The following is an 18,664-nucleotide window of genomic DNA, read 5'->3' on the forward strand; positions in this document are numbered from 1 at the left end:
TAAAATAAATTAATACAATTAATTTGTTTAATTTGAAAGATAAATTCGATTGTCAGAATTGGAAAAAATGGAAAAAAATTAATCAGAAATGAAAAAAAAAAAGGAATTCCCAACAAATGAAATCACGGAAACAATTAGAAACTAATTTGCCCAATTATGTACTAAGAAAGCTAGTGATGTTATATGAAATAGATAAATATTTACAGAAAAAATAAAATCAACAGAAAAAAATTAATTTCTTAGCATTCTAAGAAAAGGAAATTAAACAAATGAATTCCTAAAGTTAAGAAAAACCCAGGACCACATGAATTTACAAATGAATTCTATTAAACATCTTCTAAAGTGTCTGCAAAAATTACAAGAGCTCCTAACACGTTCCTTCCATGAGACAAATATGATCTTGATCCCTAAAATAGGGTGACCTAAGTCAGAGAAAAAAAGCCAATGTCTTTAATAAATATCAATACTAAAATGTTTATAAAATATTAACAAAAAGTCTACAACAGCATATTCAAATATTATATATTTGATCAGCTTGGATTTATAACCTGGTAGGTTCAATGTTGGGAAAACTATAGATACAATAAATCAGGTGAAAAAGACAAAAATAACAAAAATAGCCTGATCATACGCTTAAAAGAAGTAATTGCATATTTCCTTAATGTGATAAATATATCTATCTAAGCCTTCTTAATAAGATCTTGGATAAAGCAATTATATCCTCTCTTCTTTCTTATAGTTCTAGATATGTTTGCTGTGTCAAGAAAAAATAGAGAAATTGAAATAATACTCACAAGTGAAAAGAACACAAGAAAAGTTTGGAGAATTTGTATCACATTTCTTTACATCTTATGACTTCAGACTGTAAAGGATCTTGATTCCCAGGCAAAGAAATTTGCATAGGAAAGATTATTCTGGAAGTAATATATGGAATGGATAAAATGGGGAAAATCACAACCTTTCTGAATTTGAAATATGAGAATGATAATACCTGTAGTATATACCTCTCAATGTTGTTACCACTAAATGAGATTGTGTGTGAAAAAGCATTTTATAAATAATAAAATGCTATATAAATGTCAGCTATCATTATTATGGGGCAGCTGATGGATATAGTGCCAGGCCTGACGTCAGGAACACTCACCTTTCTGAGCTTAAATCTGGCCTCAGACACTTTGAGCAAGTCATCTAACCTTTGTCCTCAGGAGGAAATGGCAAACCACTCCAGTGAAAATCCCAGATGGAATTTGTTTTTGTTTTTGTTTTTTTTTTTTTTTATCATCCTCTTAGTCCTCTGATTCTTTTTTTTTTTTTTTTTAATAACTTTTTATTGACAGAATCCATGTCGGTAATTTTTTACAACATTATCCCTTGCACTCTCTTCTGTTCCAATTTTTCCCCCTTCCTCTCTCCATCCCCTCCCCCAGATGGCAAGCAGCTATACATGTTAAATAGGTTACAGTATATCCTAAATACAATATATGTGTGCAGAACCAAAGAGTTCTCTTGTTGCACAGGGAGAATTGGATTCAGAAGGTATAAATAACCTGGGAAGAAAAACAAAAATGCAAGCAGTGTATATTAATTTCCCAGTGTACTTTCTTTGGGTGTAGCTGCTTCTGTCCATCCTTGATCAATTGAAACTGTTAGATCTTCTCTTTGTCGAAGAAATCCACTTCCATCCTCATACGGTATTGTTGTTGAGGTATATAATGCTCTCCTGGTTCTGCTTATTTCACTTAGCATCAGTTCATGTAAGTCTCTCCAAGCCTCTCTGTATTCATCCTGCTGGTCATTTCTTACAGAACAATAATATTCCACAACATTCATATACCACAATTTACCCAGCCATTCTCCAATTGATGGGCATCCATTCATTTTCCAGTTTCTAGCCACTACAAACAGGGCTGCCACAAACATTTTGGCACATACCGGTACCTTTCCCTTCTTTAGTATCTCTTTGGGGTATAAGCCCAGTAAAAACACTGCTGGATCAAAGGGTATGCACAGTTTGATAACTTTTTGAGCATAGTTCCAAATTGCTCTCCAGAATGGCTGGATGTGTTCACAATTCCACCAACAATGTACCAGATGGAATTTGAGTTGACACAACTTCAATGACAGAGCAATAACAACAAATTGTCATTAATTTACATATTTGGAAATCAGTGTTTTTCTTCTAGACCACCAAGCACATTATAAAGTCTTTTTTGATTGAGTAAATGTTAGCCCTTAAGAACAAGGGATTGCAGATATAGTTGAGATTTATATACAGCATTATTATTAATATCTTCTCTCAAATCCATCTCTTCTTTAAACTTATCTTTTGAGAGCACCTTTTGGACAGCCAGAATTCTAACTTCAGTTCAGGGTCAGCCTTGACTATTCCCTTTTTGTCACCCCCTACCTCGCTGTGGACCAGTCTTGGTATTCTACTGTCAATTTGGTAATTCTACTTCCATATTTCACTCATGTTTTCCTTCCCCTTTTATAACCGTGGTTCAAAATTATATATCTTGCTTGTGCCTTGGCAACAGTTTCCTAATTGGAATCCTAGCTTTTAGTCCCCCCTCTTCAATCTATCTATAGAAGTGGTATCAAACTAAAATAGCAATAGAGTCACCAAACTGAACACAAAGATCTCCGCTGTCTGTATATTGATTTAGAAAACCACGTATTAACATTATCTTCATTCTATTGTATTTTATCAATTTTGTTAAATATTTCTCAATTACCTTTTAACCTGGTTCTAGGCAGTAGTAAGAATATTGTGAGTCTCAATGCAGAAATGTCTTTTTTATGTCATGGTTGACACCTTTGCCCTATACAGCTGCCATCATAGTTTTCTCAAACTATAGGTATGACCTTGTCTCATTCTCCTCCGCAAAAGAATTCAGCATTTTGTTGTTATTTCTAAGCTAAAATACACACAGAACATAAATATTGTTTGACACCAAGAGACATCAATGTTCTTTTTTGCCTCATGATGGGCAAAGAGAAGTAAACCTAATCCATTACTCCTCACTCTCCTTTCCATCAGCTAATCAAGCACGAAAATAAGACCTGGGCTGCTCCTTCCAGTCATCCACCTTGCTGATATGTTCAGGTTTCCTAATTATTTCTTTGTTTCTTGCAGTGATCAGAGCCAAAGCTGTCAGCGGGAAAGAAGTAGATTCTGGAAATGATATTTATGGAAATCCCATCAAAAGGATTCAATATGAGATCAAACAGATAAAGGTAACCCATGACTTCACATCATAAGGCTTTTTCTAGTTTTATTTCTAGGATAGTTGATAAAATAAAGATCTTGGCTCTTATAAAATGGGAAATTAGAACTTCTCAGGAACTAAGCTGATTCAATATGGTGGTCTTTTTCCTTTTCTGAACCCCCAACACTTACCTGTGATGAAACTCCAACCTCCATAGGTAGCTGAGTATACAATTGGATTATAGAGAATATGTGTTATTTTTCATATTTTAAAAGATTTTCTTGCATAGTGATTAGAGCTCTGGATTGAAGTTGGAAGATTTTGAAAACATTAAAATGCAATAGAAATGTTTTTATAGTATTTATCCAGATGCTACTAATGCAACTCACATTTCTCTTTTCATAATAGGACAAAATTTATCACTTGGTTCTTAACTTTATAAATAGTTATGGATAGTCATTTACATCACATATATGTAAAGCAGGGGAGAGGTAAAGGGAAGGATAGAATTTGGAACTCAAAACTTGAATCAATTTTTTACATTAGCTTTTTTTAAAACATGTAATTGGGAGAAAAATATATATATAAATATTTTATATATAGAATCTACATTGTATGTGCGTATATGCATGCGTGCGTTTTGTGTCCTGCTTTCTAGAGCCCTCAAGTTGGGGTGACAAAGTATAGCATTCCTTTCTAGAGTACCCATACCGGGGTGATTAAGATATACCTTCCTAGTGGATAAGTGATGAGACAGGACTCTATTTTCCCACTGTCCTTGGAAATCCCATGTGCACAGTGTTGTTTTTGTTATATTATAAAAAGGAGAAAGTCTTTGAAATGGACGGACTCCATTTTTTCTCCATCCTCGGAGTCCTGCCTCATCACTTCTTCACTAGGAAGGTATATCTTAATCAACACAGAGTGGGGGCTCTAGAAAGCAATGGTACATTTTGTCACCCTAACTTGGGGACTCTAGAAAGTAGGACACAACACGTACATAGACACACACAGACACCCACACACCCACACACAGTGCTTTGAAAACATTCCAGCAAGAAAGATTTATCATCATCATCATCATAAATCTTTTTGCCCTCTGAGCCATGTCTTTTTTTTTTTTTTTTTTTTTTTTTTTTTTTTTTTTTGCTGAGGCAATTGGGGTTAAGTGACTTGCCCAGGGTCACACCGCTAGGAAGTGTTAAGTGTATGAGGTTAGATTTGCACTCCGCTCCCCCTGACTTCAAGGCTAGTGCTGTATCCACTGTGCCACCTAGCTGCTTCCCATGTGTTTCTTTATGTATTTTATATATATGTATGTATGTGTGTGTGTGTGTGTGTGTGTGTGTGTGTATATGTATGAGTATATATATATATATACATATATATATATATCATGAGATCCATTGAGAATTCTTGAAAATTCAATTTCTCCCTTAAAAAGCCCCAGTCAATTGACCCACATCTAACACTGTATACCAAAATAAGGTCCAATGGCATTCATGATTTAGACATATAAAGAGTAATATTATAAGCAAATTAGAAGAACAAAGGTTAGTTTACCTCTCAGATCTGTGAAGAAGGAAGGAATTTGTGACCAAAAAAGAACTAGAGTTCGTTATTGAATGCAAAATAGATAATTTTGATAATATTAAGTTAAAAAAAATTTGTACAAACAAAACTAATGCAGACAAGATTAGAAGAGAAGCAATAAACTGGGAAGCATTTTTACAATCAGTGATTCTGACAAAGGCCTCTTTTCTAAAATATAGAGAAAATTGACTCAAATTTATAAAAATTCAAGCTATTCTCTAATCAATAAATGGTCAAAGGATATGAATGGACAATTTTCAGATGAAGAAATTGAAACCATTTCTAATCATATGAAAAGGTGCTATAAATCACTATTGATCACAGAAATGTAAATTAAGACAACTCCGATACCACTAAACATCTTTTAGATTGGCTAAGATGACAGGAAAAGATAATGATGATTGTTGCAGGGAATGTGGAAAAACTGGGACACTAATACATTGTAGGTGGAATTGGGAACTGATCTCACCATTCTGAAGAGTAATTTGGAACTATATCCAAAGGGCTCTCAAACTTTGATCTAGCAGTGTTTCTACTGAGCTTATACTTCAAAGTGATCTTAAAGGAGGGCAAGGGACCCACATGTGCAAAAGTGTTTGTGGGAGCCTTTTTTGTAGTGGCAAGAAACTGTAAACTGAGTGGATGCTCATCAGTTGGAAAATGGATGAATAAGTATATTATGTAAATACGAATGTTATAGAATATTATTGTTCTATAAGAAACAATCAGCAGGATGATTTCAGAGAGGCTTGGAGAGACTTACAATGATGCTAAGTGAAATGAGCAGAACCAGCAGAACGTTGTACATGCCAACGGCAAGATTATACGATCAATTCTGATGTACATAGTTGTTTTCAACAATGAGATGATTGAGACCAGTTCCAATGATCTTATGATGAAGAGAGCTATTTACCCTCAAGAGAGGATTGTGGGGAGTGAGTGTAGATCACAACATAGAATTTTCACTTGTTTTATTATTGTTTGCTCGCATCTTATTTTTTCTCATTTTTTTTTCCTTTTTTGCTTGTGCAACAAGATAATTGTATAGGTATGCATATATTGGATTTAGCATTTTTATCATGTTTAACATATATTGAATTACTTGCCATCTAGGGGAGGGGGTAGGAGGAAGGGGAGGAAAATTGGAACACAAGGTTTTGCAAGAGTTAATGTTGAAAAATTATCCATGTGTATGTTTTGAAATGAAAAAGTTTTAATTTAAAAAAAAACAAAACTCCTGAGTTCAAATTCTGCCTCATACACTTAATAATTTGAAAAAACTTGGGGAAGATGCTTAACTACTCTCGCCCTCAATTTCCTCATCTATAAGTGGAAATGATAACCATTGACCAGGAATGTTGTGTGAATCAAATGACAAAATGTATATATGGCACTTTGCAAGCATCAGGTACTATATAAATGCCAACTGTCATAATTCATCATTATAGATAAATGCAACCAATCACTTAAATGCTATCTATGTGCCAGGCAGGCAGGAAGGTTGGATAAAGAGCACTGGGCCCTCAGTTAAATCTGAGTTCAAACCTGGCCTCAGATACTGGGGAAGAAATGGCAAACTGCTCCAGGATCTTTGCCAAGAAAACCCCATGGGCAGCCTTGGATGCTATTGGTTTATAGAATCATGAAGAGTCAGAGAAAACTGAACAATAACAATGTGCTAGAACTGTACCAGGTGCCAAGAACATAAAACCAAAAGTAAATTAGTTCCTGCTGTCAGAAAAACTTAATTGAGGATAAAATATAAACTTTCATCACAGAAACACAGATGATATTTGATTTTAAGGGACACTAAAATTTTTTTTGTTTCTGGCTTTTATCATCATTATTATCAGCAACAGCTGGGGCAAATAGCAGATAATTAGATAATAAATTTGTAAAATGGAGTATTCAAAAAGTATTTTAAAAACTTTAATGTGCTATATAAATGTTAGCTATTTTAATTAATATACCAGCAAATATGAAAATTTACACAAAGTAATATTGGAAGAAGGCAGTAGTGATAGAAGGTGCACTTGGGATTAACTCTGGGAGAAAAATGTATATTCTAAGAAGTGAAAGATGAAGAGGGTTTTGCAAAGAGATGGACTGTATTGTACATGTCATGGATGAGATACAATAAAAAGATTAATTTGAATGTACTATATTACTCACGAAGGGAAATTGTTTTAATAAGGATGAGTAGATAAGTTTGGACTAGATTATGAACACAAATTGACATTTGACTAGAGATGTTAGGGAATCCTTAAAGTTTATTAACTTGATTAGACCTGAACTTTGTCAATTACTTTGGCATTTGTGTGCATGATGTCTTGGAATGGGAAGAGACTTGAGGCAAGATCAGTTAGGGTTATTTGTTGTTTTTCCAAAAAGGGTGAGAAGAAAGGTATGGATACAAAAGATGCAGTGTAAATAGAAGCAAAAAGATTTGGCCATTTATTTACTATGGAGTAGGAAGGAGAAATCAAGGATGATGCTGATGCTGAGCAGCTTGAAGGTGAATTATGCCCTTGACAGAAACAGGGAAGCACTTAGGAGACTATATATTCAAGGAATTTTGTAGTATGAACCTCTTTATTTAAAGAAAAATCTTCTTTTTTTTATTTATTAAATAACTTTTTATTGACAGAACCCATGCCAGAGTAATTTTTTACAACATTATCCCTTGCACTCACTTCTGTTCTGATTTTTCCCCTTCCTCCCTCCACCCCCTCCCCCAGATGGTAAGCAGTCCTTTACATGTTAAATAGGTTACAGTATATCCTAGATACAATATATGTGTGCAGAACCAAACAATTCTCTTGTTGCACAGAGAAAATTGGATTCAGAAAGTATAAATAACCCGGAAGAAAAACAAAAATGCAAGCAGTTTATATTCATTCCCCAGTGTTCTTTCTTTGGGCTTCTGTCCATCCTTGTCCATCAGAATACATCCTCAAACAGTATCGTTGTTGAGGTATATAATGATCTCCTGGTTCTGCTCATTTCACTTAGCATCAGTTCATGTAAGTCTCACCAGTCCTCTCTATATTCATCCTGCTGGTCATTTCTTACAGAACAATAATATTCCACAACATTCATATACCACAATTTACTCAACCATTCTCCAATTGATGGGCATCCATTCATTTTCCAGCTTCTAGCCACTACAAACAGGGCTGCCACAAACATTTTGACACATACAGGTCCCTTTCCCTTCTTTAGTATCTCTTTGGGATATAAGCCCAGTAGAAACACTGCTGGATCAAAGGATATGTACAGTTTGATAACTTTTTGAGCATAGTTCCAATTTGCTCTCCAAAATGGCTGGATGTGTTCATAATTCCACCAGCAATGTATCAGTGTCCCTGTTTTCCCACATCTCCTCCAACATTCCGCATTATCTTTCCCTGTCATTCTAGCCAATCTGACAGGTGTGTAGTGGTATCTCAGAGTTGTCTTAATTTGCATTTCTTTGATTAATAATGATTTGGAGCATATTTTCATATGTCTATAAATAGTTTTAATTTCTTCATCTGAGATTGTCTGTTCATATCCTTTGACCATTTATCAATTGGAGAATGGCTTGATAAGAAAAATCTTCTTAATCAAATCTACTTTTCAAAATATGTTTTGAAGCATATGTTTTCACTTTTACATTGAAGTCTTATTGAAAATTCACAAATGAAGCCACATTGAGCATGGTGGTGTTAAATTGTATTGATACAGAATTTGAAAATAGGGGGTGGAAAGGGGCTTAAGACTATAGGGCTATGTCACACTAAGGTTCTTTTGAACACTGAAGCCAAGAGGGGGAAGAATGCTAGGCTTAAGTTTAATAAAAGAGTAACTAAAGAGTGTGAATCAGGAACTGAGGGACTGAGGAAATTCAGAATGAAGAATATAGAAGGAATCTGCTTGGGGATGAAGAAGGACTGATCTTGGGAAGATCAGTAAAGGGGGATTATAAAACACTGATCTTAGTAGTCACAAGCCTATATACATAGGCTCTAATATTACTAGTGATGGCAGATTTTCATATTAACAGCAATTCTTGAGAAACAGATTAGAAGATATTCTTAAGACACAGATTTGATGATTTCATCTCCAGGTTAAGAATCTTAACTAGTTCCCTGTTTCCTCTATAGGGGCAGCTAAGTGGCAGGATAGAAAGTGCCAGGCTTGGAGTCAAGATGACTCATCTACCTGATTTGAACTCTGGTCTCAGATTGTTGCTAGCTGGATGACCCTGGACAAGTCACTTACTGTTTGCCTCAGTTCCTCATCTGTACAATGAGCTGGAGAAGGAAATGGCAAAACATTTCAGTAATTCTGCCAAAAAAGCCCTTATGTAGTCATGAGGAGTCAGGCACAACTGAAAATGATTGAGTGATGTTTCCTCTATAAAAAATTAAATATTCATCTGTTGGCCATTTAAGTATCTTCACAGTTCAGACTCCAGTCTTTCTTGCTTGAGTTATCACATAATTCCCTTTTTACTATGTGTTCTAGTCAACTAACATACCTTATTTGCATAGCATTTCATTTCTCATTTCTCTGCATTGGTATAGAATGTGCCTCATCTTTTCCCTCTTCACTTCACTATCACAAAGGTGATAACCTTTTGGAATCCCTTATACTTTTCAAAAGTCAGCCCAAATTGTACCTGCTATATTGTACCTGATTTTCCCAGTTTTTAGCATTCTCCTCCCAACCCTTTATATAGCATATAATAACTTGTTAAATATACTTATTATTAAAAAATATAATTTGTTTGTGCTTCATCTTTTCCCTCTTCACTATTACCTTTTGGAATCCCTTATACCTTTCAAAAGTCAGCTCAAATTGTACCTGCTATATTGTACCTGATTTTCCCAGCTATTAGCATTCTTCTCCCAACCCATTATATATAGCATATAATAACTTGTTAATTATACTTATTATTTAAAAACATTATTTATTTATTTATTTAAATTTAAATTTATATTTATTTTGTCCATACTTTGTGTTACTCATCAATATGCCTGTACTTTTTCTTGTTCTGAACATAAGCTTCTCAAGGACAGATCATTTCATGTCAAAAGACAAGTGAGATTACCTCACTGTGTCCCTAGAACCTTGCATGGTACATTGGCACATTGGCTCTTGGCCATAATTTGTCAATCCTCTGGACTAGAAGATTTCCAAGTTCTGTTCCAGGTACAATAGTCCATGATACTCATGTGCCTATACTTGCTCATGAAGTTAAGCAATCCACTGAAAGCGAGAATCAGTTTTTTATTTTTTCTTGCTTACTCTGTGATCTAGACAAACTATCCTTCCAGTTGTGTAATGTTCATACTTGCCAGTGCCCTGCCTTCCCTCTGGGAATCCTGAGGTCCCTGTAAGGCTCAGCTGGAATGCTTTCCTCAGAAGTCCCAGGCCTGAAATTATTTCTTAACTATCTTGCCTTTACTTAGTGAGTACACAGTGTCTTCCCACCCTCACTCCTTAGCAAGGCAAGGCAAAGATTGATTTTTTTTTCATTTTAATTTTTAATAGCATTTTATTTTCCAAATACATGCAAAGATGGTTTTCGGCATTCACCTTTATAAACCCTTGTTCCAAATGTTTTTCCCTCCTGACTCTCCCCATTCCCAAAACAGTTATCAGTCCGACATAGATTAAATATCTGCAGTTCTTCTAAATCTTTCCATATTCATCATGCTGCATAAGAAAAATCAGATCAAAAGGGAAAAAAATGAGGAAAAAAAAGGTAAAAATATTATGCTTTGATCCACATTCAGTCTTCATAGTTTTCTCTGGATTCAGACAGCACTTTTCATTCCAAGACTATTGATATTTTTTTGAATCACCTCATTGTTGAAAAGAGCCAAATCCATCAAAGTTGGATCTTGTTGTTACTGTTTATAAAGCTTTCTTGGTCCTTTTTTCCAGGCTTTTCTGAAATCAACTTGCTTATCATTTCTTATAAAACAATAATATTCCATTACATTTATATACCATAACTTATTTCCCAACTGCTGGGCATCTACTCAACTTCTAGTTCCTTGCCTCAGCAAAAAGACTTGCTATAAACATTTTTACACATGTGGAGGCTTGATTTTGTTTTTGCCCTTGCACTAAATAGTAAATGCTTAATTGAGGGTTGGAATATTCTGTCAAGGTAAGCTTTGTGAATTGAGGTTTAAGGTGAAAGTCACAAAAGTGGGATGTGGAAGAGGGGAGGAAGAGAGGCAGATGTTCCATGGGAAAGGTGATAACATGAGGAAAGCAAGGAGGTAAGAACAAAAAAGAGATTCATCTACCTAAAGTACAAACTTTTTTGAGGAAAAAGATGGAAATAAGTTTGGGTAAAGAAAGTTGGGCTGAATGATTGAGGGCCTTGAAAACTGAGAAAAAAGGAGTCATTGACAGTTTTGGAACAAGGGAATGACATGATGTTGTCAGAAATATGGAAGGAAGACTGGTAAAGTCTGGTAAAGCTATGGAGGATGGTTTTGTCAAAGAAAAGCCTAGAATCAGAGAAGCTAGCTAGGAGGCTGTTGAAATAATCCAGGAGTAATGTGATAAGAGACTGGATTGATGTGATGATAGTGATAATAATAATAACTTGCATTTATATAGTTCTTACTGTGTTTCAGGCACAGCGCTAAGTAGTTTATAATTATCTCTTTAAATCCTCAATGCTGTGAGGTAGTTGTTATTATTATCCCCATACTACATTTAATTTCAGTAAGTGGAAGTGGTACATGTCTTTCTGAATTAAAATCAATCCTTTACTTAATGACAATTATTTATCTGAATTTGACTGACCTTGTTTAACCCAGATAGCAAATGTCTGATGGAAATTCTTCTGCTGGAATATTACTGTGGTACCATCATACAGTAAGATGATGGTACTAACAAAGACAGGGAAGTTGGGAGAGTTAGTTTATGGAGGTGGGGAAGGAAGATGATTTCCATTTTGGACATGTTCAGTTTGAAGTGGTTGCAAGATATTAATGTGGGAATTTCTATTTAGCAATTAGAGATACAGAATTAGTGCCATTGGTGAGAAGAAAAGATTATGTTAAGATAGTGGTGAGATTGCTTTTTTTTTAAATTAATAGTATTTTTTCCAATTACATGTAAAGATAGGTTTCAACAAAGGAGGGGCAGCTAGAAAGTACCAGTCCTAAGGTAAAGAGGACCAGTTCAAATTTGACCTTGAACAAGTCCCTTAACCCAGATTGCCTCAAAATAGCTGTATAAATAAATAAAAGGGATGGGGAGAGAGAAATATAATATTACTAGTCTACAGAGAGTGGAAGAGACATTGATAATCATCATAATAAATTAAATGTATAATATTAACACAATAATTTTGAAATATTTGAGTTTGTTCCTATCCTTCATTCATAAAGTAGGAAAGAGAACGTCTTTTCTTTCTGACTTCCCTGAAGTATTTTGTAAATTAAGTAATAATGTTTGTAAAGCACTGTTGACTCTTGAAAGAGATATTATGTGAATATATTTTTGTCATCAGCAACATGACATTAGCATTATATGTTAAAGATTTATATATAAATTTCCTCTGCTTGGCTTCTGAGGGTAGAAGTAGGAGTGAAATTGTATACAAGCTGATTTAGGTTTGATTTCCGGAAAAACTTCCTAAGAATTTAGGTGTGAAATAGCTAATACTCGCATTTATTTAGCAATTTAAAGTTTGCAATTCTCTTTACCTATGTTATAGCATTTGATTCTCACACAAAAAAAGTAGAGGTAGATTCTATTGTTATTTTCATTTTAAAGAAAGTGAAGTACTACAAGTACTTGGGTAAGTCAGCTAGTAAGAGCTTGAGGACTTGGATCTTCTTGGATCTTAAGTCCAACATTCCATTCCCTACAACTTTGAGCTGTCAAAAATACTGTTGCAGGATTTTTTTTAAATTAATTTTTATTTTTATTTTTATTTATTTATTTATTTTTTTGCTGAGGCTATTGGGGTTAAGTGACTTGCCTGGTATCATGCAGCTAGGAAGTGTTGTGTCTGAGGCCAGATTTGAATTCAGTTCCTCCTAACTTCAGGGCTTATGCTCTATCCACTTCACCATCTAGCTGCTCCTAGCATTGGATTTAAGTAGGGTAGAGTTGCACAAATTGTCAGCCTCACCCTCTCTTCCAAAGTCATTGAAGGTCCAGTAGCAACATGGCTGCAGTGAATGATATTGGTGTCTTTGATACCTGACCAACTCTAAGTTCTCTACAATACCTGTTTCAGTCATCCTCAAGGTCATCAGAATAAATTTTTTTCCTCTGGCATTTGATCAAGAGAAGTCTTTACATGCCAGAGGTAGACACCTCTCCAACTTAACAATGAATTTTAGTCCTGTCAGTTACCTTTAACCTGGTTTAGCCCATATGCCAAAATGATTTTATTGAGAGTATGACAATTATGAAGGGACAATTAATTGGATATGCTGACAAGTAATGTTAAGCCACTCAGTAAAAACAAAACAAAACAAAACAAAACCATTTATTAAATATTATCAGAGGACAGGGCTAAGATGGCAGAGAGTAATTGCTTCTCTGTGTGACCTCCTCCAAGCTTCCCTCAAATCAACAGCAGATTAAGCCTCTGAACTGGTTTAGGAGTGACAGAAGCCACAAATATTTAAAGTACAACAAATTTCCAGATACACAGCACAGGAACCTCCAGGGCAAGGAGCTGGGACAGGGAGCCAGGAAGGGAAGCTACTTTGAGGCTTGTAGGCTACTCTGTCCTAGTTACAGGCCAGTAGTTCAGCAGGTTTGCTGTAAAACACCCAAAGCAAATATGAAAGGCAAATTGTGAGCCCCCAAACCCCAGAACAAGGGACTTGGCCACACCTATCCAGTACCAGAAGTCAGTCAGAAACACAGACCCTAGGGCAAACAGAAGCCATCTCTTTGCCTTAAAAGCAGAGCTTAACCCTTAAAAAAAGTGAGCAAAAAAGCAAGAAGAACTCTCACCACAGTTTTTATGGAGATACAGACCTCAAAACGTGTGGTTCTAAAAGGCAAATCAGCTCCAGATGAAGCCCCAAAGGGTGATATGAATTGGTCCCTATTTCACAAGGCTTTCTTGGAAGAATTAAAAAAGGATCATAAAAGAGAGAAGAAAAACAGGGAAAGGAATTAAATCTTTGCAAGAAGGTATGGAGACTTCCGGCCAAGATGGCAGAGAGGAGGCACACAGCTGTGTAAGCTCCGTGTTTTCTCTCAAAATCCATTTCATTACAAGCTTCTGAATTAATGCTTGACTGAAAAAAACGCCACAAATAGTTACCAAGAGAAGACATCCTTGAAATTCTCCAGGAAAGTTTTTGCTTGAGGGCAGGGAAGGTTTTAGATCGGGCGCAGGCTGAGGACAGGCAGCGGCAGCGAGAGCACAGGAGCAGCTCACAGCCGAGCAGACTGGAGCGGGGTGGGGTGTGATCTCAGCCGTCTCTGCGGGGAGAGCTTTTGCTACAGGATTGGATACTTTGCCCTGGCAGCAAGTCAGCAGCCCAGCAGAGAAGCTAAAAACACCGGGGGTGAAGAATACAACACCAAACAGCTGGAGTCTCTCGGGACCTGGCCACCCCTCCCCCACAGTGTCTCAGCACGCCCTCGGAGTCTCAGAGCGCAGGAGCAGCACAGTCCTGCTAGTGCCTCACTGCTGCCCCCGCAGTCTGTAGAGGAAGCTCGGTAACACCACCCAGCCCCTTCCCCCCAAAATAGCAGACTCCATTTAGGGTTTTTTTCTTTTTTTCTTTTTGTTAGTTTGTCTTTGATTCTTCTCTGACAAAATGAGCAAAAAATTGAAAAGGACCTTAACCCTTGACAGCTTTTATACGGATAGAGAGCAGATTCTAAACCCTGAGGAGACTAAAAACAGACTGTCTCCAGGTGAATCCCCAAAGGAGGAGATCATCTGTTCCTCAGCACAGATGAACCTCATAGAAGAAGTTAAAAAGGCTCTCACAAGAGAGCTAGAAGAAAAATGAGAAAAGGAGAGGGAAGCTTGGCAAGAGAGTCTGGAGAAGTCATCCCACTCATTTAAAGACAGAGTGGATAAAGAAATAAAATCCTTGAAAAATAGGATTAGTGAACTGGAAACAGAAAATAACTCTCTAAAAAACAAAATTGGCGAAATGGAAAAAAATTCCATAGAACAAAAGAACTCAATTGGACAATTAGAAAAAGATATGTAAAAAGTGAGTGAAGAAAATACTTCATTGAAAATCAGAATTGAACAAATGGAATTGAATGACTCGAGGAGACAAGAAGAATCAGTCAAGCAAATCCAAAAAAATCAAACCATGGAAAAGAATGTGAAATACCTTCTTGGGAAAACAACAAACCTGGAAAACAGATCCAGGAGAGACAATCTGAGAATCACTGGACTCCCAGAAAAGTATGATGAAAAAAAGAGCCTGGACACTATTTTCCAGGAAATTATCAAAGAGAACCGCCCAGAAGTCATAGAAACAGAGGGTAAAATAGACATTGAAAGAATTCATCGATCACCTACTGAAAGGGATCCTAAAATCAAAACACCAAGAAATATAGTGGCCAAATGCCAGAACCCTCAGACGAAGGAAAAAATAATGCAAGCGGCTAGAAAAACCCAATTCAAGTATCGAGGAGCCAGAATAAGGATCACCCAGGATCTAGCAGCATCCACATTAAAGGATCGAAGGGCCTGGAATATGATATTCCAAAAGGCTAAGGAACTTGGTATGCAACCAAAAATAACTTACCCAGCTAGAATGAGCATCTTTTTCTAGGGAAGAAGATTGACATTCAAGGAAGTAAGTGAATTTCACCTATTTTTGATGAAAAAGCCAGAACTTAACAAAAAGTTTGATCTACAAATATAGAACTCAAGAGAAATCTAAAAAGGTAAACATTAATCTTGGGAACTATATTTCTGCTATAAAGATGTATTAAGAATACATGTATACCTTGTTCTAGAAACTAGATGTGGAAAGGACATTGTACCAGAAAAAGGGTAAAGTGGGGGTACTACATCTCATGAAGAGGCAAAGGAAACCTATTATATCTGAGAGAAAGAATGGAGGGGGATGAATATAGTGGGTATACTGCCTTCAGAATTGGCTTTAAGAGAAAAATTTTAGACATATTCAATTTATGGTGAAACTTCTCCCACCTCGTTGAAAAGTGAGAAGGGAAAAGTGAAAAGGGAAGGAATAAAGCTAAGTGGAAGGGAATACGGAAACTGGGAGGGAAAGGAGTAAGATGGGGGAGGAACTCTAAGCCAGGGGGAGAGAGATACTAAAAAGGGAGGGCTGTGAGAAGCAAGTAGTGCTCACAAGCTTAATACTGGGAAGGGGGATAAGAGGGAAAGAAGGGAAAAAAGCATAAACAGGGGTTAACAAGATGGCAAGTAATACAGAATTGGTCATTTTAACCATAAATGTGAATGGTGTAAACTCCCCCATAAAGAGGAAGCGATTAGCAGAATGGATTAAAAGCCAGAATCCTACAATATGTTGTTTACAGGAAATACACCTGAAGCGGGGAGATACATGCAGGTTAAAGGTAAAAGGTTGGAGCAAAATCTACTATGCTTCAGGTGAAGTCAAAAAAGCAGAGGTAGCCATCCTGATCTCAGATCAAGCTAAAGCAAAAATTGATCTAATTAAAAGAGATAAGGAAGGGCACTATATCTTGCTAAAGGGTAGCATGGATAATGAAGCAATATCAATATTAAACATATATGCACCAAGTGGTGTAGCATCTAAATCCTTAAAAGAGAAATTAAGAGAGCTGCAAGAAGAAATAGACAGCAAAACTATAATAGTGGGAGATCTCAACCTTGCACTCTCAGAATTAGATAAATCAAACCACAAAATAAATAAGAAAGAAGTCAAAGAGGTAAATAGAATACTAGAAAAATTAGATATGATAGGTCTCTGGAGAAAATGTAATGGAGAGAGAAAGGAGTACACTTTCTTTTCAGCAGTTCATGGAACCTATACAAAAATTGACCATATATTAGGCCATAAAAACCCCAAACTCAAATGCAGTAAGGCAGAAATAGTAAATACATCCTGTTCAGACCATGATGCAGTGAAAATTACATTCAACAAAAAGCCAGGGGAAAGTAGACCAAAAAATAATTGGAAACTAAATAATCTCATACTAAAGAATGATTGGGTGAAACAGCAAATCATAGACATAATAACTTCACCCAAGAAAATGATAATAATGAGACATCATACCAAAATGTATGGGATGCAGCCAAAGTGGTAATAAGGGGACATGTCTTGTCTCTAGAGGCCTATTTGTATAAAATAGAGAAAGAAAAGGTCAATGAATTGGGCTTGCAACTAAAAATGCTAGCAAAGGAACAAATTAAAAACCCCCAGTCAAACACTAAACTTGAAATTCTAAAAATAAAAGGAGAGATCAATAAAATTGAAAGTAAAAAAAAACTATTGAATTAATTAATAAAACTAAGAGTTGGCTCTATGAAAAAACCAACAAAATAGACAAACTCTTAGTAAATCTGATTAAAAAAAGGAAAGAGGAAAATCAAATTGTTAGTCTTAAAAATGAAAAGGGAGAACTCACCACTAATGAAGAGGAAATTAGAGCAATAATTAGGAGTTACTTTGCACAACTTTATGCCAATAAATTCAACAACTTAAATGAAATAGAAGAATACCTCCAAAAATATAGCTTGCCCAAACTAACAGAGGAAGAAGTAAATATCCTAAACAGTCCCATCTCAGAAAAAGAAATAGAACAAACTATCAATCAACTCCCTAAGAAAAAATCCCCAGGACCAGATGGATTTACATGTGAATTCTACCAAACATTTAAAGAACAATTAACTCCAATGCTAAATAAACTATTTGAAAAAATAAGGATTGAAGGAGTCCTGCCAAACTCCTTTTATGACACAGACATGGTACAGATACCTAAACCAGGTAGGCTGAAAACAGAAAAAAAATTATAGACCAATCTCCCTAATGAACATTGATGCTAAAATCTTAAATAAAATATTAGCAAAAAGATTACAGAAAATCATCCCCAGGATAATATACTATGACCAAGTAGGATTTATACCAGGAATGCAGGGCTGGTTCAATATTAGGAAAACTATTAGCATAATTGACTATATCAATAACCAAACAAACAAAAACCATATGATCATTTCAATAGATGCAGAAAAAGCATTTGATAAAATCCAACATCCATTCCTAATAAAAATACTTGAGAGCATAGGAATAAGTGGACTTTTCCTTAAAATAGTCAGGAACATATATTTAAAACCTTCAGTAAGCATCATATGCAATGGGGAAAAACTGGAACCTTTCCCAGTAAGATCTGGAGTGAAGCAAGGTTGCCCACTATCACCATTATTATTCAGTATTGTATTCACTAGCCTCTGTAATAAGAGTCGAGAAAGAGATTAAAGGAATTAGAGTAGGCAATGAGGAAACCAAACTATCACTCTTTGCAGATGATATGATGGTATACCTAGAGAACCTCAGAGATTCTACTAAAAAGCTATTAGAAATAATTCATAATTTTAGCAAAGTAGCAGGATACAAAATAAATCCCCATAAATCCTCAGCATTTTTATACATCACCAACAAAACCCAACAGCAAGAGATACAAAGAGAAATTCCATTCAGAATAACTGTTGATACCATAAAATATTCGGGAATCTATCTACCAAGGAAAGTCAGGAATTATATGAGCAAAATTATAAAAAAGTCTCCACACAAATAAAGTCAGACTTAAATAATTGGAAAAACATTAAGTGCTCTTGGATCGGCCGAGCGAACATAATAAAGATGACAATACTCCCTAAACTAATCTATTTA

The 18,664-nt window shown here is 35.6% G+C and overlaps 1 protein-coding gene across 1 annotated transcript in view; it reads left to right on the forward strand.

The window, feature by feature from the left end:
• TIMP2 (TIMP metallopeptidase inhibitor 2) overlaps positions 1-18,664 on the forward strand; it is a 102,429-nt gene that overhangs the window by 56,840 nt on the left and 26,925 nt on the right. The window contains exon 2 of the mRNA XM_051995471.1: positions 3,137-3,237. Within this exon, the coding sequence (XP_051851431.1) occupies positions 3,137-3,237 (101 nt within the window). The remainder of the gene's footprint in view (positions 1-3,136; positions 3,238-18,664) is intronic.

This window comes from Antechinus flavipes, chromosome 4 (genome assembly GCF_016432865.1).
Source record: "Antechinus flavipes isolate AdamAnt ecotype Samford, QLD, Australia chromosome 4, AdamAnt_v2, whole genome shotgun sequence".
NCBI lineage: Eukaryota > Metazoa > Chordata > Mammalia > Dasyuromorphia > Dasyuridae > Antechinus > Antechinus flavipes.